Source organism: Amblyomma maculatum, chromosome 5 (genome assembly GCF_055883805.1).
Source record: "Amblyomma maculatum isolate TAMU_Amacu chromosome 5, ASM5588380v1, whole genome shotgun sequence".
Lineage (NCBI taxonomy): Eukaryota > Metazoa > Arthropoda > Arachnida > Ixodida > Ixodidae > Amblyomma > Amblyomma maculatum.
The window spans coordinates 2209216-2231495 of NC_139348.1; the positions used below are offsets into that span (position 1 = coordinate 2209216).

The 22280-nt window shown below is 46.4% G+C and overlaps 1 protein-coding gene across 1 annotated transcript in view; it reads right to left on the minus strand.

The window, feature by feature from the left end:
• Cip4 (formin-binding protein 1-like Cip4) overlaps positions 1 to 9734 on the minus strand; it is a 213183-nt gene extending 203449 nt beyond the window's left edge. Inside the window, exon 1 of the mRNA XM_084603466.1 lies at positions 9511 to 9734. Coding sequence (XP_084459592.1) covers positions 9511 to 9534 — 24 coding nt within the window. The 5' untranslated portion in view covers positions 9535 to 9734. The remainder of the gene's footprint in view (positions 1 to 9510) is intronic.
• Between the last annotated feature and the right edge of the window lie 12546 nt (positions 9735 to 22280).

The window sequence follows — 22280 nt, forward strand, 5'->3', positions numbered from 1 at the left end:
CCCTTCCAGTCGAGAAGTGCTATCCTCCAGTGATGAATGCCTCCTATCCAAAGGAGACGACAGAGTGACATGTCCGCTGACGTGCAGGACAAGAGAAGAGCATGACTCATACGGCCATTAAGTGATTTCCCGGGAATGCAGGAAAGATTTGCAATTGTCGAAAAGGGACCATGTTGGGAGCCCTATGCGGCGCCACGTGCACTCGGGTTTCTGAGAAGTAAAACCCCCAGAACCAGCCTGTGGTTTCTTTGCTGAAGAATAGAAATGTACCTCCTCTCCTCGCCGTTCCCAAGCTTTCCCGCCAACAAGTGATCACGCCCAACGAATGAATGCCGGACCAGTCAGTGCTTCAGACCATCAGTGCAGTGATGTGTTCGATTGGATGCCGATACCTGAGGGGCGTGCCCTGGATTTGGTTGGTCAGCATCTTCAGAGAGGGGCTGGACATAGGGGGTTTTTAAGGACGCTGCAGAGCACGAAATGTCGCTCTGGGCCCTGGGTAAACGGCTCATCCAGTCGCTTCTCGCTATGAACTCTTAACGCTTGTCATTTTGCTGATGTACCCTTCTTCTTCATGTAAATATTCTTGTAAATACGTTTTCTCAAAGTGCCAGTAAACCTGCTTGTACATATTTTACCAACTTCGAAGATTCAGTCCTTCTTCAACCCGGAGTCTCTGCACGCTACCAAGTGAAGGCCGGGTCGCCATAGCCCCAGCGTCACGACATTGCGGGTACCGTTGTTCTCGCCCGCAACGCCACCTGATTCCGACAGCCTTCATATCCGTAAATGCGAGAACTTCTATCTCAGCCACCTGCTGCAGGATTCAACGTTTGTAGGAGTGGAAGGTGGTGCCTCGCTCTGCTGCTACCTGTCATGGCTAGCACGCTTACTGTGCGCATGAACGGACGACTCAGAGCTGCGCTCAAAAACGCAGGCTTGCAAGTGTGTTACAATTTTGGGATTATATTTTCTTTTCGGGCTACTACTGACAAAGTGCTCGTCGCGTGATGTGACAGGTTCAAACCGCACACCTGCGAAGAAAAAAAAGCCGGTCGAATGTCGGCCGATACAAAATTATAAAACGTATTGGCGTTCATTACATCCATGCCCTGTCTGCACGATCGTTCCAGTTATGCCCGTGAACCCCGCGTAAGACAATGCCACATAAAAAAAAAAAAAAAAAAAAAAAAAAACGGTCACGGAACAAGCGGGCCTCCGTTTAATCAGCGCAGGACGGTGCCACCGAGTTTCAGGCATTCTTCCCATATTTTCTTCGGCGAAGACGGTGCGGCAATGAAGCTGCAAGACACGACACTACTGTAGAAATGCGGAGGCAAACGCAGGATTTCCTGGCCGCCCGCAGAGGCATGGCAGGACGCCAGACGAGTCCCGCGCTGCGAACCCAGAGCGCAAAGGAACATGCAGTCACAGCACTGTGACAACCGCCGAGCGGAACCAAATGGAAACAAACGACAGAAAGAACTGCACAGGAGAGACAAAATACCACTGGAAGAAGCGGACGGGGGCATATAGAGATGCATGTTTTATTTTTTATTTTTTTTAACTCGCAACCAATGCGAAAAAGCATCCGCACAACCGGTGAACGAGAAACTCGGGCCGTATTCGTCAACGCATGCGCGAAGTTCTCAGGCCCTTCCCTTCCAATCGCGCGTCGCTCATGGATGGATAAACTATTGACCTGTAAAACACTATTTTAGAGCCATGCTCACGTGCGTACGCTCAAAGCAGGGTGTTTTTAAAATCGCTGGGTTTTGCGAGACGTTAGCGCTGTAGCTTTTTGCGCACATTTTGCACGTGACAACACAGTGACCATAATCCAGTCGCAGCGAAAGTGCTCCTCGCCAGCAACACGAGGTAAAGGAACCCTCCGGAATCCACTTTCCAGCAAGTAGCCCACCCCCACAGGTGTATTCTTGGGCCGAAACGACATTTAGGTTTTCTTGTTCTTGACAGTGCGGTGAGCCGGTTAACATTCCTACGGAACTATATCGTACGTAAAACGATTATGCAGTTAATTTCACCTTTTAAAAGCTATCATATATATATATATATATATACGCAGAGGGCTATTAAACAAAAAAAATGGCAGGTATAACGTTAAGGGATAGGAAACGTGAGAGTGGCTACGAGAAATAACTCAAGTTACTGACATTCTAGCGGAAATCAAAAAGACGAAATAGGCATGGGCAGGACATGTTGCGCGAAGAGAGGATAACCGATTATCTCTAAGAGTAATCAATTACTCTTAGAGATAATCGGTTATCCTCTCTTCGCGCAACATGTCCTGCCCATGCCTATTTCGTCTTTTTGATTTCCGCTAGAATGTCAGTAACTTGAGTTATTTCTCGTAGCCACTCTCACGTTTCCTATCCCTTAACGTTATACCTGCCATTTTTTTGTTTAATAGCCCTCTGCGTTGTCCTCCCATGTTTCAGCCCCATAGGCGCGAGTACCGGTAGCATGCAATTGTTACATACTTTCCTCTTGAGTGATACGTACCGGAGTACCTTCCAAATGCGCTCCATCCCAGTGTTATTCTCCTAGTTATTTCGCTTTCGTGGTCCGGATCTGCGGTCACTACCTGTCCTATATGTAGACATATTCGCCTACCACTTCCAGCGCTCTGCTACCTATTTTAAACTGCTGGGCTTTTTTGCCAGGCAGTTCAACATTACCGTATTCTCTGTATATTAATTTTTAGGCCAATTTTTTTGTTTCTCCTGTCTATAATCAATGATTAGTTGCAATTGGTCCCTATATATATATATATATATATATATATATATATATATATATATATATATATATATATATATATATATATAGCCGAGGAGTATTTTGATTTTCATGCTGCCAATGACAGTGTCAGCAAAGCAGAGACGTATGGCCCATTTCACGCCAGTCTTCACGCGGCCTTGAGCTCTCCCAGCGGCACGCAGCGTCCCTGAAAGGGGAGCAGCCTGCGAATGCACCTGTCTGCAGCATGCTCGTCGCGCCTAGGACGGCCGTTCCCATAGGGGCATGAAGGGGGGAGAGAACGGCAGCTCGTATTCTTCACACGACTACAGTCATTCCGCGCGGACTAACGTTACTCGGTGCGCGCCACGGTGTCTGCGGCCACAGCGAAAGCTTTTTGCTTACCTCTGCGATTGATGCGAACATAGCCTTTACATCACCAATCGCGTGGCCATGGTAATCGGGCTCCCTTCTTGGCTACGTAAAAAGGGATGACACAGATCGCCGACGCCACAGTGCGATGTTCCGTACTCGGTCCGAGCCAAGCGCCCGTTCAAATAACAACAGCCACATTAACCGGCCACCGCGACATACGAGGGCGTCCTTCGCCGCGCAAGAAGTATGCGCGCAGCCTCGGCACTGAGAGGTCCCGCTGCAGCAGCGATCGATCGGAAGAGGAACGCCCTTCATGCACCGCCCGAGATAAACGAGCCAAGAAGTTCAGGCCCTTCCGTGTGCACGCGGATGTTCATTCGCTTTTGCCCACAGTCTGACGCGCTTATTAATAAGAAAAGCAGTGGTGTCGCCGCGCAAGCTTTACGTGCAGTATAGCTAGAGGTGCTTTCGCAATCAATACGCTTATTAGGCCAGTTAGGCTCCGAAAGGTGCAGCCACTGTCTTCAGCCAGCAACAAGCTATGGTAACTGCCCTTGCAGGTTTAGCTAGGTCTATTAGGCGGAACAAAGCCTAACATGCTCAATTGGGCTTATGAAGGCGCAAATTGCGTCGCTGCGTGTCCACACAAGTTCAGACTTCATTTCCTAACCTTCGCCCAACGTAGGTTTAATTGGCATTAATTAGCCCTAATTAGCTTTGACCTTTGTCATGATCAATCTTAGCAAGTCACAGTAGAAGCATGTGTGGAAAACATGGGTTTCACTATTGCCATAGCTACGTTCGGTTCGGAGGACGGAAACTGGAATGTGGAAATCGGCGAAATCGATGGAAGTATTTTCGCACTACCAATTCATAGGGACACTATAATTACTCTGTATTGTAAATATATATTGACAGGCTCAGAAGCTAACGACGTCTTTACATCGGATTGTGTGTCATTCTGTCATGGTTGTGCCGCAGACCCCTCCTTGCACGTCAATCTGCACGCAACAAGACAGCTCTTCGGGTCATCTAGCCGAAGGTTACATATTTAGACAGAGGCGACGGCACGGACGCAACTATGGCACATCGAAAAGTATGGTCACTTCCAGTCTTAAGCAATCACCTGATGACGCCGCATTCCCCCCCCCCCCCCCCCCCCCCCAATGAGGCTTCTCATAATAATAAATAAAAAAAACCCTTAGTTTTGGCAACTGACCTTCTTCAGGTGCGCAATGGCATCGAACAGTATGCCGGCGTGAACACACGACTCGCGCCGTACGAAACCGCCGGATGAAAGCCGTGAGTATTCTGCACGTTTGGGTTGGTCCCTGACCAAAGGCAAAATAAAAATGATTAAACTGGATATCGAGTCATAGTCACTGCTTAATTAAGGGCCACAAAATCAAGTTCTCAAAGTTTTAGAGCAACTGAGTCCACACACACAGGCACATGTAGAAGAGTATTTTCCGAGTTAAAGAATCGTTCCGTATATCCAGTACATTTCAAGTTCTTTCGCCACGGAGGTTGGTTTGGTTTTGACGCAATTCATCCGCAGCACACCTTTGTACTGCGTTTGCAAGTACAATTAGCATAGTATACTGTGAGGAAATTAAAGGCTCCGTTATCCAGAAAACCAGGCGTCAGCGTTGTGAGCGAAAAATCACGGGCAAGGTTAGTAGTGATATACGGGCAAGCAAAATATGTGCCGCTCCGCGGACGAGGGAGGCCGCAAGGGGAGCCGTTGTCGCGCCACGCCCTTAAAGGCGGAGCTTAAGTATACCCAATTGTTGCGATACGGAGAGAAAAGTACTATCAACACTGTCTGGCGTCGCGCACCCCCACAAAGAGCACAATCGAATTAAACTCCTCCTCCCCCCCCATCGGAGAATAGTTCGTTCAGGAGCCGAGTTATCGCTGCACCCGGTTCCGGCCAGCCTACCGATTAGCTCGGTTATCAAAAGCCCTGGACAGAAGCCCTTATTGGCACGTTGCGACAACGTTAATGACTCCTGTATGAGGCTACCCTCACAGATCGTCGTTCGCGCACATGCTCTCATCAGTAATCCCTTAGTGTTTATGTAACCTCACCCATATTAAGTGGTTGGTTGGTTTTTGTTTGTGGGGTTTAACGTCCCAAAGCGACTCAGGCTATGAGAGACGCCGTAGTGGAGGACTCCGGAAATTTCGACCACCTGGAGTTCTTTGACGTGCACTGACATCGTACAGCACACGGGCGCCTAGCTTTTCTACGCCATCGAAAAGCGGCCGCTGAGGCCGGGATTCGATCCCGCGTCCTTGGCACAGTAGTCGAGCGCCCTATCCACTGCGCCACCCCGGAGGGGTTCACCCATATCATGTGGCACAAAGTCTCATAAGCTGCCGCTTCATTGAAAGGCCACCTCATGTAGATATCTTAACCGAGCTGTACGAACGCGCGGCCTAGTAGTAGAGTCTGGTCTGACTTGAGATCGCAGTCAGCCCCGGAGATTCCCATCTCATCACCTCAGAGGAGCTGCCCGAGTCACCAGACTCTGTCATGCCATGCGGCATCGTGACGTCACACAATCCACCGAACAATGAGTGCCTAAGCAGGCCAATGGTTTTTCGCTCAACGCAGAATTTTGTACATAACGGCGCTCTCAACGCTATTGCGTTCAAACGCATGACAAGGAGACGTGCAGCGTGAGTGCTCTCTGTGAGAAATTCTTCATATGGTAGAGTAGGCTCCTTTCTCAACGCTGATTGCTGTCACTAAAGCGGGTCACACTTGAAATGATGAAACTAGGAGCCAGCGTCGAAGTCGTGCTCAGCAGCGCAAGATGGCCGCAAAGCACTCAGCACTGGACCAAAGTCTTCACGCCTCCACCACGGGATAACAATAGGCAATGCTCCAAATACAAGCCCAACACTGAGGAGGAGAGTTCTGTCCCCCCCCCCGCACAAGAACCTGTCGCCAATTTTAACCCCATACTACTACACCATTTCTACCGTACATACCACCGGGACTCAAATTGAGACTTCTTGGAGTTCCCACCTCATACCATGTAAGCGTGGGCCAGCCAACGCCAACCGAACCGTTCCACCCATTTCCTCACTGGAGACCTGGGAAGCTGCGCTGCTGAACTCGCAAGGCAGCGCCACTCAGAACAGGAGCAATAATTAGACTAGGAAACTTTTCTGAGTGCATTTATAAACACATTTTTCACCACTGCCCTTGACCATGGAGAAACAAAATCGATGGCACAAAGGCAGGCTCAGCATTGTAAATTGAAAAAAAAAAAAAGAAAAGAAAAGATTAATCTTGAAAAAATTTCGACATATAGCCTAAGCAACGTGATGGGTGTCGCGCGGTAGTTTTTTAGGAATGACAAAACAAAATATTCACCGATGCTTCGCGCAAGCACGAAACTGTCAAGTCGTTGCCCCCCTTCCCCCCCCTCCCCCTTCCCTCTTGTTTTCACGTAGAGGAATACAAGAATTCCTGATGGCTACAAATACGCCCAAGAGAAGACATCGAAAGGTAAAAGTCCACTCGGTTATTACGTGCATCAGCAGTGCGGCTATAGTAAAGATACGCATGGCGCAGTTTTCAGAGTAGGGTACTGCCAAGTCTCACGCTTGCACAAACAGGCGGCGAGGCCCAGCACCCACTTATGAGAGTAGGCAAGATTTCGAAGGTCGAAACACACAGTGACAGTCAGAGCTAACAAGATAGATAACAGATGATACTACACGTCGCACACACAATTTACCGAGGTTAAACGACGTATGCGCACAAGCAAGCGACTAAATAAGCCGAGGTCCTGCACACACAAAGCCAATAACGTATAAATGCTTCCCAGATGAAACTCGCCTCTCGGAAATGCGGAAAGTAGAAGAAATTTCTCCACAAAATTTGGTCACACAAGAGAACTGACTGAATTAGAAAAAATGAAAGGATGAGAAGATAATTTGGGTTAACGGGCTCCCGAAGTTTTATTTGGTTTGTGGGGTTTAACGTCCCAAAGCGACTCGGGCTATGAGAGACGCCGTAGTGGATGTCTCCGGAAATTTCGACCCCCTGGGGGAGGTGTATCAATGTCCGGTTACGAGAGCACGAGAGATCATTAGAGATTGGTAGAGGATCTAATCTGGTTGTACACTGTAAGGGATGTGACGGCTGCCATCCTTCCCTAACACAGACAGTTATTTTGGATTCCCATCCGGCACAGATTAACCGTGAAATCATTGAGGCCAGGCATATCATTCGATTGGGTGCAAAATGCGTTAGTGAACCGTCAATCGCTTTAACAGATAATGAGGTTGAGTTTCTTGAACGTGGTGTGTGTGTGGGGTTATCATGATTTTCTTGTTTAATGTGCGGTTTGGTGCTGCTTGGCTGGGTTATATATCTGTGTTTTTTTCAATAAACTTCAGTTGTGAGTTCAGCGCCCGTCCTGTCTGTTCTTCACCTACGTCCACGTCTGTTGCGCTGTTTTTTTACCATGTCACCATACCAACTCGTCCAGATGTCTCTTCTATTATAGAGGAAAAAACATTGATTTAAACCCAATAACTAGGCACTGGTGTTTCTGCGCACTGACATCGCGCAGCACACGGGCGCCTTACTTTTCGCCTCCAGCGAAAAGCGGCCACCAAGGCCGGGATTCGATCCCGCACCTTTGGGAACAGTAGTCGAGCGCCGTAACCGTAGGGTGCCTTGATGCGCGCCCGCTCTCCGCTGCGCGCATCGAGGCACCCTACGTAACCGTAACCCCTGCGCCACACCGGTGGGGCAACTCCCGAAGTGACAAGCCGGCTGTAAGGATGACATAGTGAAGCGCTCCGGATTAATTAGAACCCCATGAGCCACAGGAATGACATGAGGCTGACAAGTGCGACGCTAGGCACGTGCTTACGCTTCCGTCACCACTACTTGTAACAACAACAACAAAACACTTAGGCAAACACCTGTGACTGAGTATTTTCAACAATACTGACACCAGAACGCTGACGATGAGGGTTTTTTTTTTTTTTTTTTCCTCTCTCTAAGGAGTCTGCTAGCAAGTGCCTTGAGATGGGAAGAGGAGGCATATAGCGAAACCTCGTCAAGTCGGAGAGGCTGCTAAAGCACAGACGACTAATGCAGTTCGACCGAACACGTGCATTCCCTAAGGTCGACACAACTATGGATTCCAGGGACAAGAGATGTATTATCCAACATGTATCCACTTAGGCGGATGCCATATTTTGCATTTTCGCTAGCAGCCGGGGCACTCCTTCGCAGCTTTAACCTGATTCCATTTCGATGACATGGAACTTGATACGCTGTCGAAAATACACATGAAACTAGCAAGGCGTGGCTGCTAAAGAACCGGCGGCAGTTGATCAGCGAGCGCTTTTGACACCCTTGCCCCTACAAATATTAATGACTCCGAACTGCGTTCTCTTTCCATTCAACTGTTACGACTAACCCAGGACCTTTTTAATTTGACATCATTTTGGCGCTTGCTTTTTTAGCACCTTTTCAGCAAATGACACACTCCTGAGCAAAAGTTGCGAAGGCATAAAATCAGGGAGAGGGGGAGGGGGCAATACTGCCGAGCAAAAATTAAAACAGCAGTAGCTTGGTAAGAACAAACGAAACAGTACACAGCGGCGAGAAACATGTGCGCACTAGAGCGGCCGACACTTAAACATGCACCCACAATTACTAGAAAGCTGGATCGCACAGTCTGTACTATTCGAGGATAACACATCTTACTCCTTTTGTTTGAAGGGGTGAGCTGCATTACCCTTCTTCCAGAGAAAAAAAAAATATATATAAATAAAGCATTTACACAACCGCGGAGTTAAACGTACAAGTTAGCAATCGATTCACACAACTTTAAAGAAGAAGCAAAGAGGGAAACTCACTAGTTTACCCGCGGATAAAGAAAAACAGTAGCTGTATGGACTGTGTGCTCAGTATGACTAACAACCGTTACGCTAAATTGGACATCCCCGTTCAGTCAGCACCGCATGACACTTCGCCCGGAGGCATAGAACTGCGTTGTACTATGAACAAGTGTTTTGGGGCACTTGGTTTTACGGCAGCGTATTTTTTCTCTACTAGTGCAGTTACTAACAGAAGAGAGATGAGGCTCTGCTTACAAATAGCGTGGGGCCTGGTTATGCGCCGAGAGAGACAGAATAAAGGACGAAGTGGTTGTCTGTCATAAAAGCTCATTCGGGCTTTCAAGGAACATTACGCCCGCTGTGATTGAAGAACAAGAATCTCAGTAGTAAGACAACGTGCAACACCGCTTCGAAGAGAATCACTACGCATCCACCGCAAATTGCAGCGCTGAGAGGCAACGCGTGCTTACATGAAGTTTGGGAACGGACACTCACCCAAAGTTCCAGACCCCAACTCATGTTTTCATCGATGAATATCCAGCGTGCACTTGCAAAACGGCGCTTTTGGCGGACAGAACGCTGAGCAGTATCACAGCAGTTTGAGCCACACCTCACGAATACGTTTCAGGGCTTCAGATGCATGTTGGTTCTTCCATTTCGACACAAACACCAGCCATCATTTTGTGACACACGCAGGAGCAGCTCTGAGCAAGATGGCTGCCAACTGCTGACTGACTGCGGCCTCTGACGGCCGTTTTAGATAACACTACCACAAGTTTGAAATTCAAACTTTTTCTCTAAAATAAATTGTGTTTTTCTTTATCTAATAAATATATTTCAGAACGTTTAAAGTAGTTTTTTTTATAAAGAAAGAGTTCAATCTGAAGGAGCCGCAAAGCACGCTGGGTATTCCGACTTTCGGGTCGATCGGCGAGAGCGCGGCGCGGGCGGCGCGGTTCTGCAGTGACGTTCTTGAAAGTCTGAGCTTGAATTCGACTCTTCTTCTGCCTTATAAGCGGGAATGAAGTCTTAAAAGAGGTCATAAGGACCTGCACTCATATTATGACCGTGTTTAACGTTTCGTATTTGAAGAAAAAGGTTGAAAGCGTGTTTCGTGTGTTCGCGCTGAAGTTCAGCATGCATCATTCATTCGCCCAGAGTTCGTTTTTCATTGCTGTTATCATGCAGTCGCTACATATATATGTAAAATATACTGATGTAAACATTTTCTAGAGGTACTATGCTAGCAGAAGCCGGATAATTACACTGCCAGCAGCCGCAGTTTAGCGTTACGTACGAGCGGACTGTTGCGCTATTTGTAGCTCGACGGCAAAGAACTGAAAGCATGCAAATCCCAAGAGGACTTTCTGCACCTTTTTTGCAGCCTTTACAAAGATTTCTAGTGTTATGCAGCACTGCCTCACAGAGTCGGAGCAGCTAGGGCTCCTTGCCTTGCAGTGTCTGGCGCTGCCTGCAAGCACGACCGGTACACCGCGTTTTAGTAGTTTTAGTTGTTCGGCTAATATTGGGACATGCGATTCTAACAGTGTATTGTGCTCCTCCTTCCGAAGATCTAGATTTACTTACCAGTGCTTCGAAACATTAGAAGGTTGCACAATCTTCACTATTTTGAGCTAGATGATCCTGACAGCTCAATTGATAATTTTCACATATGTGCTAGTTTTATTAAAAAATACTGTAGTAGGTAGAATGACTAAGAACTGTATCATGGTTAACATTATACTGTGAATCAAAGAAAACATTAGGAGGATCATGAAAGAAATAAAAACCTCACTCAAGCATTTGATTTTTACTTGAGGTGTTTTACAAAAATACAACTGCATGACCTATGGGTTGCATTTTTAGCACTGCTGTATTCAATTTGCATGCATGCACTATACCCAACATGTATGCAGCCAAGGCTACATGGCCAAAAACCTCAACTAATGCGTGTCAAGGGCCTGGATGGGCTAGTGACGTAGCTATTCCAGCAGTGAGAGAGGCACATCCACTTGTCGAGGCTGCAGTGCATGCAAGAAAACCCCTCATAGACAAAATTAACCAAGCATAGTGTGTGCGATATTTTACACCATTTACATATAACTTCGGAAGCTCTCCATGTTTGAAAGTCACATGCTTGAATTCCCAATACTGATTGCTGCATTATGTTGGTCAGAAAAGGGAAGTACTAAACAAAAGATTTGTTTTAATGGCATCTTTTGAAACCATTGTTGCTTCCAATCAAAGCTGGGAAGAGCCTGTTACTAGTTTGATGCTGTACTTTGTGCTTGGAGTCTGGTTGGACAGAAAAACTAGATTGTGTACATTCATATGTTCCCAGTAGGCACATGGGCTGTTAATGTATACATACTCAAATGTGTATATCTTCTGCACTATATGCAGCGTTTTCAAGGTAAATGAGTCGAGTGCGAAAAGCCAGGCACAAAGTGAGGTTATCTTGCGGTTCTTCAGAATGAAGACATCAAATGAAAGCAAGGTCTCAACGCTTGCAGCACAGCTTTGCTACGGGCACCAAGAGAAACAGGCACAGGGGCAGAAAATAGCCACAAGTAACTAGTCTTTATTTTACAACCATGAAAGAAGAAAGCTTTTTGGATATAAATGGGAAACCTTTCTTGTACTGTGAGCAATGACATCTGATATTACCTTTCTCTGGCAAAACTTTTGCAGCACATTTTTTTATACCATGTGATTAATCACCTGAAAACAGGACTGCGAGTGAGGAATAGTAAATTGTGACAAAGTACTGAGTACAGCCTACAGAAATGAGCTTCAGTAGTTTTATGGGTGAGTAATAGCAAACTGTAAGAAAGTGCATGGTACAGAGCATAGAAATATTGCTTAGGTTTTTTTCATCACACATGAAACTTGATGCAAGTTGGTTTCAAGGTTTAACTTCATACACGGACGACGTAAAAGCTGCCAAGCTAGGCTGGCCTCTCCTTACCTTGCAGAATTTTGCACTTCTTGAGATAGCCAATGGCCATCAGAGCCTTGTTTTCCTTCTGAAGGCCACACAGGAGATTTCCCGAATGAAAATGACACATAATTAAACTTCATGTAGGCAGCATCTTAAAAACATTCAGTGCACTATACCTATATGAAACCTTGCACTGCATCAGCACCTGGATCATTGTGAAACTGCTTTGCTGCACAGAAGAAATTGGTTTTATAACATTTACCTCTGCTGTCAGCTTTCCTATGTGCCGTACAATGAACGATGAAAAATAGCTGGACAATGTTAGTGTTGTCCCGAAGTTAGGATTTTCATATGACTGACTCGGAGTATAGAATAATGCTGTTAATTTTTACCTCTGTAACTGTTTGTAACTGTCTCTGTTTCTACACAGGACAAGAATTGCACCATGTAGTTGGTGCACATGCAGGAAACTTAATTTTAACATCTTGCTTGTATTTATCTGCAATTTCATGCTGATTGCTCTGCTGGTGAAAGCAAATTGTTTCGTTATTTGGGAGTTTATAGGCAAATAGTTTATTACACAACAATGCAATCTTACAACTGCTCACTTGACACGCTGGCCCAGTAAGGCAACGGGACCAACCATCGACAGCTGATCATGGTAACCATTGGCCTTGATTCTAGAAACTTGCATGTAGCGGAAATGCCTGACGAAACAAGTGTTCAGTACATATAACATCATATCGCGCTGACGGACGAAAAAAAAGCAACACAATTTGGAAACCTTCTGAAGACGCGGGTCGCGGCCACGCGTTACTACCGTCATCATGCGAAAATAGCTGTAGCACATAGCCGAAGTTGCCCGAGCGAGAGCTTGTACTCATGAAAGAAAGCAATCAACCTACTTTAACAACCTACTTTACAAAATTTTCTAGATTTCACAGCACTAACAAATACTTGACATCGACAAAATACTCAAAAAAAAAAAAAAATGAGGAGCGCCGGCTTCTCCGCTTTCGTCGACACACGGCCACGGCCGGCCCGTGGTCGACCCATCTGGATACAATTGGAATGCCCAAAACCTGGACAGAGACGCTCCGACGTCTCTGTGCCAACAACACGGTGGTAGCCACCCTCAATGGCATCTGGTCGAGCAAGATGGCAGTGGTTGGGCTAGTTGGTGATCAGTCTTAAAATTCATCTCTCCGACGTCTCTGTGCCAACAACACGGTGGTAGCCACCCTCAATGGCATCTGGTTGAGCAAGATGGTAGTGGTTGGGCTAGTTGGCGATCAGTCTTAAAATTCATCTTGTTTAGCGCAAAAGGACAGGATATACAGTAAGAAGGCGCGTACACCACAGGGGCTACTCACAACTGATTTATTGAAGCCTAAAATGCGCATATACCTATATACTCACAGGCCTGCACGCGTACAGCCTAGCAAGTAATCTGAGTACATCCATTACAGCACGCAGAAAGTCGTCACACGGCGCGAAAGAAATTCCACCTCTGCGTTGTACAGAGCAACTGAGGTGTCACATAACACAATCTTGACCCGCTTTTTTGATAAAGAACACCTCCAAAGTTTCAAGGGCGGTTTTTGTGAATACTTGTGCCTAGAATCTTAACTCTACGGAAACAATAGGTCTATACACGGCGAGTGTTGAGCGGCAGCTACTGGCATCGGGTGTTGGCTTCATAGTGGAGCGGACGAGCGAAGGTATCAGGGAACGGCGGGTGTTGCCAGCGTTGGTGTTCGCCGAGGACATTGTGCTGCTGGCAGGAGACACGGGCGGCCTGCAAGCCCTCATTACCGACTGTGTTGAAGCACCCAGCTTTTGGGTCCCATGACGGCCACTCACGTACGACGGAGTTCCGGCGTACGTACGAAAACGAATGATCGAATCAGTTCGCCCAGCGGACAGCCGCCGTACGTCCGCCACTGCATTCACTTCTACACTCAACTGTGTATAAATCAGTAATGCCGTCGAATCTGCATCATATAGCCCTGCATACATGGACTCGACAGCACCGACCCGGTCGGTGTCTCCGGCGGGAGAGAGCGCTTCGAGCGCGCGCTCTCCCCCGAGACCGGCCGTGCCTGAACCATATGCCTGAACTCGCTTTCTAGCGAAGTATCGCAGTGGCGCGTAGCGTCGAGATTCGAAGTTATTGTGGAAGTTTCTACTCGTATTTGATTGCGTTGCCTTTTACTATCTAGAGCTTCGATTATTATTATTATTTTTTTTTTATCGTTGATGAGGGCTAAAAAGCATTCAACTTCGCTGACGCTCCTCGCCGCTCCGGAGGCCTTTTAATCTCGGAGCTCCCCATAACTCGACTAGACTCGATAGCGATCTACATGCTCGATACCAGAGCGAATCGATGCGATCGAAAGCTTTCCATTAAACACTTTTTTTTTTTTAACGCGAAAGCGTTACTTCGCTATGTTCACAGATTTCTGTCCGCAGACCGTGTCCGCAGACTATGTCCACAGACCGCGTCCGCAAAATCGTGTCCGCAGCAGTTGCGGGCAATTGAGAAGGGTGTTACGTTTCTCCACCGAGAAGTGGGACAGCTGACGCGGCCACCGCATAGCAACAGCAGAACCGCGAGCGGATCGGCCATTTCGACGCCGTTCATCGGCCGCGCAACGCTTCCTCCCGCCGACAAGTCTCAACGCGTTCCTGCCACGCGCCAAATGTGTGTGCGTGCGTGTGTGTGCAAAAGCTGGCCAAGCCTGGAGCTCAAGGGAAAGTGCGTCGCCCTCTCCTGTGTCTGCAGGAGGTGGAGGAGATGAGGTCGGAACACCTGCGATTGAGTCATTCGTCGTGAACCAACATGTTTGGCTCTCCTTTTCCTGTGAGGGTTTACCCTTTCCCTGTGAACTGGAAAAACTATAAAAAGCAGCGGCCGACTTTGACGCGCCGTGGAGACGACGCTAGACACCAGCTGTGTGAGAGTGTCTGTATTCTCTCCGGGTCAGCTTCACTGCCCGTTTCTTCCTGATGTTACAGTAAAGGTTGTTTCGTTAAAAGACGCCTCGTCTTTGCTGGCACATTTGATGCCGTCCGCCGTCCACGGAGACGCCAGGCCAACGCTACCGTGGGGCCGCGCGCCGCAGCGGTACGCTACCCCGGCACTCGCGACCCAAACGTAACAAGGGGTAGAGGTTAATGAGTGGTGTCAATCGATAGAGGCTGATGTAATGTTGCTGCAGAAAAAATAATTAGGTCAAGGTAATTAATCAGAATAACTCGTTCAGGGGAAAGGAAAGGCGCAGTATCTGCCACACTTGTTCTGTGGACACCTGAACCGCGCCATAAGGGAAGGGAGGAAGGTGGGAGTCAAAGTAGAAAGAGAGAAACAGCTGCCGGTAGTGGATATGACGTCAAGGATGTGACGTCACACAACCGGAAGTAGAGCCAGAAAAGGGCATAGGAAAGGATTGGCGCGCAATTTGAAAGTACCAAAGACTAAAATGGGCAAACAAGAAGTGAATTAAACTACTAGAAGCAACCAGAAACAACTAACAGCAGCATCCGTGCTTTCGCATTACTCCAATGTATATTCTGCAGTGCTCTTTAATTTTAATTTTTTACTTTTCGCATGTTTCATCGTCAAAATTTTTCTTCAAAATATTTTCACGAAAACTTCAATGATCATAAAATATTTTTATAAATATGATGCTTCGGTGAAAAAAATAGGGGGGGAAGGGGGGGGGGGGGAGAGACAGGTTGTGCGCGAGCGGGGAAGAGCGCTTGGCGCTCACAGATCTGTTAGTTTTATTTTTCTTTTCAAATCGCAAAATGCCCACGTGACTTGTCCGCTTGTATTTGATGCCGCCCAAACTCTACTATACGACACGTTAGTAAAACCCTTTCGTAGCTCAAAATATATCTACTGAAAAGTTCGCATCAGCGTTTTTATTTTCCTTTTATGCTAACTACGTGGGAAAAAAAAAGAGAAAAAAAAAACGGATCCCGCCGCGCATACGCAGAACAGGGAGCAGGTGCATCAGTTTCACAACTCCACCCGGAGATGTGTCCTCTGTGGCGGTCGCGTGAACTAACGGCGCTGCAGTTGAATCTTGCTCCTTGCCGGGCGCGTCGTATGCTACACGTGACGCGGAAGCAGCATGGAGCGGCCGGCATACATTTAGCTGTTACGTGCTGCCGTTGCACTCTACACGGCTGTAGTGCAGTTATGACTACATTATGACAGTTCTGGCTTCGAAGGCATGCATTACCTCAGAGAACGCGTTTGTGTGATGCGAAATTTAACGCCGCGAAACAAGTTTGACAGCGTTGTCGACTACCTCGCCAGAACCAGCGTTCTAGTAACGGTGTCTGCTCTTCGGTTTCATTTCTTTTTATTACGCGATATCATGAAGTGCAAGTCATTTCGTTTTAAATTATGACGTAGACGTTCACTGCGCAGCATTCAGTGTTCTGTCATGTAATTTTTCGCTTCTTATTTAGCATCCATGGATGCTAAAGAAGGTGCACCTTCTTTTCCAGTTTCAGTCCAATTTGTGACAGGGATTCAAGCCGCCGACATGTGTGCCTTCAATTCTATGCCGTTCACTGTAAACGTAGGGTTTGCGCTGGGAAGATGCAGCGTCTTTAATAGTCTTTACCCTAAAATGAAAAACAAATAGACGTGCGCTTTACCAACTACGTGCCAGCCTCTAGATGCCTAAAATTGGCGGAATGAAGAGACGGCGCGTTAAAGGCGCTGTCGCGCCCTCTCTTAAGACGACGCTTTCTGCTATACATATTTTTTTACCACGAGGCCTCTTCATGCGTTCCTGCATGCTTTGCACCGGGAGCAACGAAGACTATTGAAACGATTACTTGGAAGTCCGTCATTTGTTCGTGTCACTGATAGACTTCCTCGAGATTAAAAGGTGGGCACAAGCTCTGCACATAAGAGATAACTTACTTCGAAGTGGACAATTTCTGATCTTCGTTTATAAAAGGAACTATATTTAAGTACTTTCGAGCTAGTTCACCTAGCAAGGCTCTCTATTTTCTTGCTGGCACATATTTCGAACGCAAAAGGCATTATATATACCGTAGAGAAAGCACGCTAATAATCGATCTGCCCCGTGTGTTTCGACAGCAATGCCAGTAGAGGACTTGCAAGATTCCAAGAGCCTATCAGTGTACATAGCGCTAATCGGGCATCTGAGCTGCACAAACGGATTTTGATTTGGATCATTTTGAGTTCCTCGCAGTACCAGCAATTCGAAGAAAATGTGAGCATTTTCGCGACGAGGAAATAGACGAGCCATGAGGGCGAGGAATTTTGCTTGTTGAGACGACTTTTGTCATTGAGCGGTTAATTGTCACAGCAATGATTTGTTGCGCATAAAGTTCTCATATCATGTGAATTGAGCGTTGATTACAGCTCTTCTGAAGCATGTCAACGAAGCGAAATTGTGCACGACGCTTCCAACTCAGAGCTAATGAAGTAGACATCATAAGAACTGCAGAGAAATTCGACAAGCAAAATGATTACAAAAATTAAAATATTGTGAAAGAAGGCCAGGTCCAGACGGCAAGGTCGTGAAGGCAAGGCAAGGTATGCCGTGTCAGCGTTTAATCTGACGGAGAAAACCCAAGCGCGCGCCGGAGCCAGCGCCGCAGGACGATGATGATGGTATGTACAAATGAAAGAAGATCTGTGGAGGGCTCACAATATCTTCAAAATAACTAAGCATGCGGCGCAGAAAACGCAGCGATCTGCGACAGCTGATCAGAAAAAGGAAAAAGATAATGAATGAATAAAGCCTTTATTTGATTGAAGGGATGACTCTCGGCCGCTGTTTGCTGTAATTAGGGAGTTAGGAGGGATGGGAGTGTAGCTTATCGCTTCTTCACGGTTCTTCAAGCTGTTTCTCGTTGTTAAAAGTTAAGCATCTAAAAAGCTCAGAAGAGGATCTAGATCTGCTTCTACAAGCTAGGCCTGCCATACTTGAAATGGCTGGTAGGTTAAGCTCTTGCCTGGACTGAGGCATGATATGTCGAACGGCTTCGTGACTGCATTTTTGTGAGGCGGGCAAGCACAAAAGCGTATAAGCTTCTGAATGAGCTCAAGATATGCTGCCAACCAAGCATATAAGCTCCTTAATGCATGCATTGAAGTGAATTCGCTGCAAATATTGTTTTTGCTATTGAAGAAATACAAAATCACGTGAAAGAAAAAAAAATAGTCAGGGGAAGTTAGGAACGCTAACGCTCATTTATAGACACAAAAAAAAAAAAAAAAGGATTATGCTATCCACTCAAATATTCCCCCAAAAATGTATAATGTTCTTCTCTTAATTACTTGTATAACCGTGCAATGTATTCTCTATGTTGATGAAGTCAAGTTCTGGTTGTTTGCTGCATTTCATTAGCATTCGACATTAGTGTTGTTGACAATGTTGCATTTTTGCTCATTTTTTCTTGTTGCGCTAATAAATGACAATTAGGTTCATGCAATTTACTTCTAATACGCTTTCCGGCGCTGCAGATACCTTGAATATCGCGTTTTAAAACTGCAGCCCAGTGCTAGATTGAAATTACATTAACTTCCCGTACAAGCAGTAAAATTACGTTTTTCTTTTCTGTGTGTGTGTGTGTGTGTGTGTGTGTGTGTGTGTGTGTGTGTGTGTGTGTGTGTGTGTGTGTGTGTGTGTGTGTGTGTGTGTGTGTGTGTGTGTGTGTGTGTGTGTGTGTGTGTGTGTGTGTGTGTGTGTGTGTGTGTGTGTGTGTGTGTGTGTGTGTGTGTGTGTGTGTGTGTGTGTGTGTGTGTGTGTGTGTGTGTGTGTGTGTGTGTGTGTGTGTGTGTGTGTGTGTGTGTGTGTGTGTGTGTGTGTGTGTGTGTGTGTGTGTGTGTGTGTGTGTGTGTGTGTGTGTGTGTGTGTGTGTGTGTCTAAAGGGGGAGGGGAATCTCTCAAGGGCGCGACATCTTATACTCGCAATATAATTTTTTTTAATAGACTCATGCGCTTGTTCTGTCGTTTCCTTTCGCAGTACACATGCCCATTCTCACTGATTCCTCTTTTAGTAAACTCATCAAATAACTCTTCACATCTGTCGTTGTTTTACACAAGAAGGATTTTTTTTTTTTTTTTTTTTTTTTACATTGCTATATACTAGAGTGCCGATCCGGAGCTATGTTCCACGCCATACCTCAAAAGTGAAACATTAAGAAAAGGGTATCTGATTAGGCGACGACGGAGGCCGTTTATTCGTAATCCGTGTTCACTATATCGTTTGACGTCAGTAGTCAGACTTCATGCACTGCATGAACAGGCTGCACAGGCTCGCAGGTTTCAATGTGTAATAGAGGCAATCTGCGAAGCGCAGTAGTAAACGCGACACCCACTGCGTTACGTTCTGAGTTTAGAGTGCTCCTATGCACTGAAAATTTGACTAATTTGTTTGCACGATAGGATCTGTGCCCTGAAAGAATATACTACAAAACACAGGCCAGGGAGTAAAGCAAGAAACAGTGCTTGTGAGCAAGTCGAGGGCGCTCACACTTGTTTCACAGCATTAACAAGTGAATTTCGCATAACACAAACGCGTTCTCCAAGGTAATGCGTCGCTTCGAAGCCAAAGCTGTTGTAATGTAGTTATAATTACACTGCCGCCATGTACAGTGCAACGGCAGCACGCAAAAGCTACGTGTGCTGACCGCTCCATGTTTTCGCGCCGCGTGTAGCAGACGACGCGCTGGGCCGCGGCTGGTCTCACTGGCCGTGGCTGGGCTAAAGTGCAGCTGGGCGGTATGGGCATCCGCCTTGGTATCCTTGGTATGGGGAGCTGTGAAACTGAGTTTGTTCTAATAACGTTGAACAGATAGATAATTAAACTATAGCGAAGAAGAAAAATGACAAAACTAATAGATTCTTTTTTATCAACAAGTTTACAGTAGCGCCAGGCTAACCGTAGTGTACTTTCCCTAGCGGCGAAGGCTATGGACTAGAAGGTGCGCGCTGGAGCAGTGCTATCTGTGCTGGTCTTTATTTCAGTCTGTCTTGGCCATCCTAGCCATGGTTGCGGTGCCATGGTTTTGGCATGGTTTGGTTTTGGTATAGTTTTGGTAGAGTCCCTAGAAGTATTTCTAGGGACCCTAGTTTTGGCGCTGACGGTCGAGCACCAGACCTTCTTTACTGGAATGCTCCGGAAAAAAACAAAAACAAAACATGTATGTTAAATCAATGGCCTTACTTACCGAATGTGACAAAAATTGTGGTGTATGTTTTTGTTCGTAAGCGTTGTGCGATTCTCTCGCTTACTTGTCACCGCTTGTAGCGATCGCCGCTCGCCATGTAGAGTCGTCGGTGGTTTTTCCAAGGTAGATATTTTTCGCCGGTTGGACTTTTTTTGTTGTGGCGATGGCATCGCCATGGCGTCGTTGCGTATGCGTGCAGAGTGCATTTCCATTCGCTAGTTTGCGAGTGTGCTCCGTGAACTTCGACCCTGCATACTGTAGATCGTCGACGGCATACTTGGGTGAGGCGGGCGTTTTTGGATGCCTGCCCTTGGCGACGATCGCTCGGTGTTTTGCGACGTGCCTCTGGTGTAATGAGCATTTCATATGCTTGCATCCCGAAGACTGGACAGCTCGTTGCATTCGATTAGTTTATCCGTGGAGACTCACCGGACTTAAATTCTCCGCGTACTCGCCTCCGATTGGTTTCGTAGCCATGTGGAGTACCTCGTCCCGTTTATCACAGCCCCTGCTTCTTCTGACGATGTTTAGCACCTGTAGCAAGCTTTGTTCTTAAAAAGGCATATTTGTGGGCATGCACTCTGGAACGTTAACATGGTGACCGTTGGGCTATTTGGTGCGAATCACATCGGGAAAAAGTTTGAGTACCGAGCCTGATCACGCCTGCGACTCACCCGCTCGTCTGTCGTCTCAACACGAGCCTTTAGCGGCTTGCAGCTCGTGTGTCGGTCTAGGGTCTCCTTTGAAATAGTCGACTGCTTCTACAACGCTTTTTCATTTTGTCCAAAGTAAATCTGCTTTTAGTTTAACTTCGAGAGTTGGAAGCTTTGTAATTCATACTGTTGCGTTGCACTCATCTGACAGCTTTTTTAGCAGTTTTAGCTTGAGGCTGATTGTGTTTATTTTTCATACCGTATCTTGGGGATGCCCCATGGCATCATGTTCAGGAACATGCGTACTCCACTGATTACCGTATCTGTGCCCAATAACTGCATTGCGATTGTTCGCAGTGTACTGAAAAGTTTTGAAAAGTAATTATTCCCGCGTGGGGAAAATGGGCTACCTTTAAAATGCAAAATTACAGAAATAGTAACTGAAATACCTTCAGAGGTTCACTGCACAATTCTAATATTTTATCGCTGTTTTGTTGGTTTTGAGGCGTAAATAGGAGAGAATGTATGAATATGCACTTGAAAATACTCCACATTTAAATGTAGTCCAAATATTGCGCCATCCTTCAGTACTCATGCTCAAGCGTGGCTCTACCTTTTAAATGAACTGTGTATGTGCTAGCAAGATTACACAGTGTGTGCCAGATAACAGGAGGTTCACCATGCCTTAATTGAATTAACCACGGTGTCATTAAGTATCAGTCAATGCCATTGGCTGAAGGGCCTTATTTGTTTTTCTTTTTCTTCAGTTGCATCTGACTAGTGTGGCTGGCAGTCCTTTCTACTCTTACTCTAGTGTCCATTGCCTACCCATGTCAAATAGTGCAATGCAGCCATGTAAGCAGTGTAAATGAAAGCACATATATGTGCAACATTGCCGGAGGGCATAGTGAAGTGCTGAGCACCAGCCTGGGTTGAAGATTTTATTGCCAGTTGTGCAGTTATGTCATGGCAAAACATGCACTAACAGTATTTGAACAAATTTGGGGGCTAACATAACCTGTAAAAGAATTGTGGTTTAAGCATGGCTTGAACTTAGTTGCACACGCAAAAGCTCCGTTAAGCATGGTTTAGCAGGGTTGTACACAGTTTGAATTAGAGGGATGCTAAAGCTTTACCGCAAGAGTAGACAGATAGTACTATTAAGCCGCCTTTTCATTCTGTGATCTTTTCAAATAGTTTTTTACTTTCCTTTTTGTGCAAGAGAAGGTGCAGTTTGTCTTGCATAATTGTAGGTGGACACCTACATTTAAATTGGTTAAGGTCATTCCACAATACTGAGGCGAAATCCAAAGCTGCACCCTGAGTAGTACAGCTTACACACCAGAAGCAATTGCACATCCATTAGGTTGTGCTCACTGCAATGAGAAAGTGGCAGCTTTTCCACAGGCAGGGTCAGCTAAGAACCCAGCAGATAAGCAGT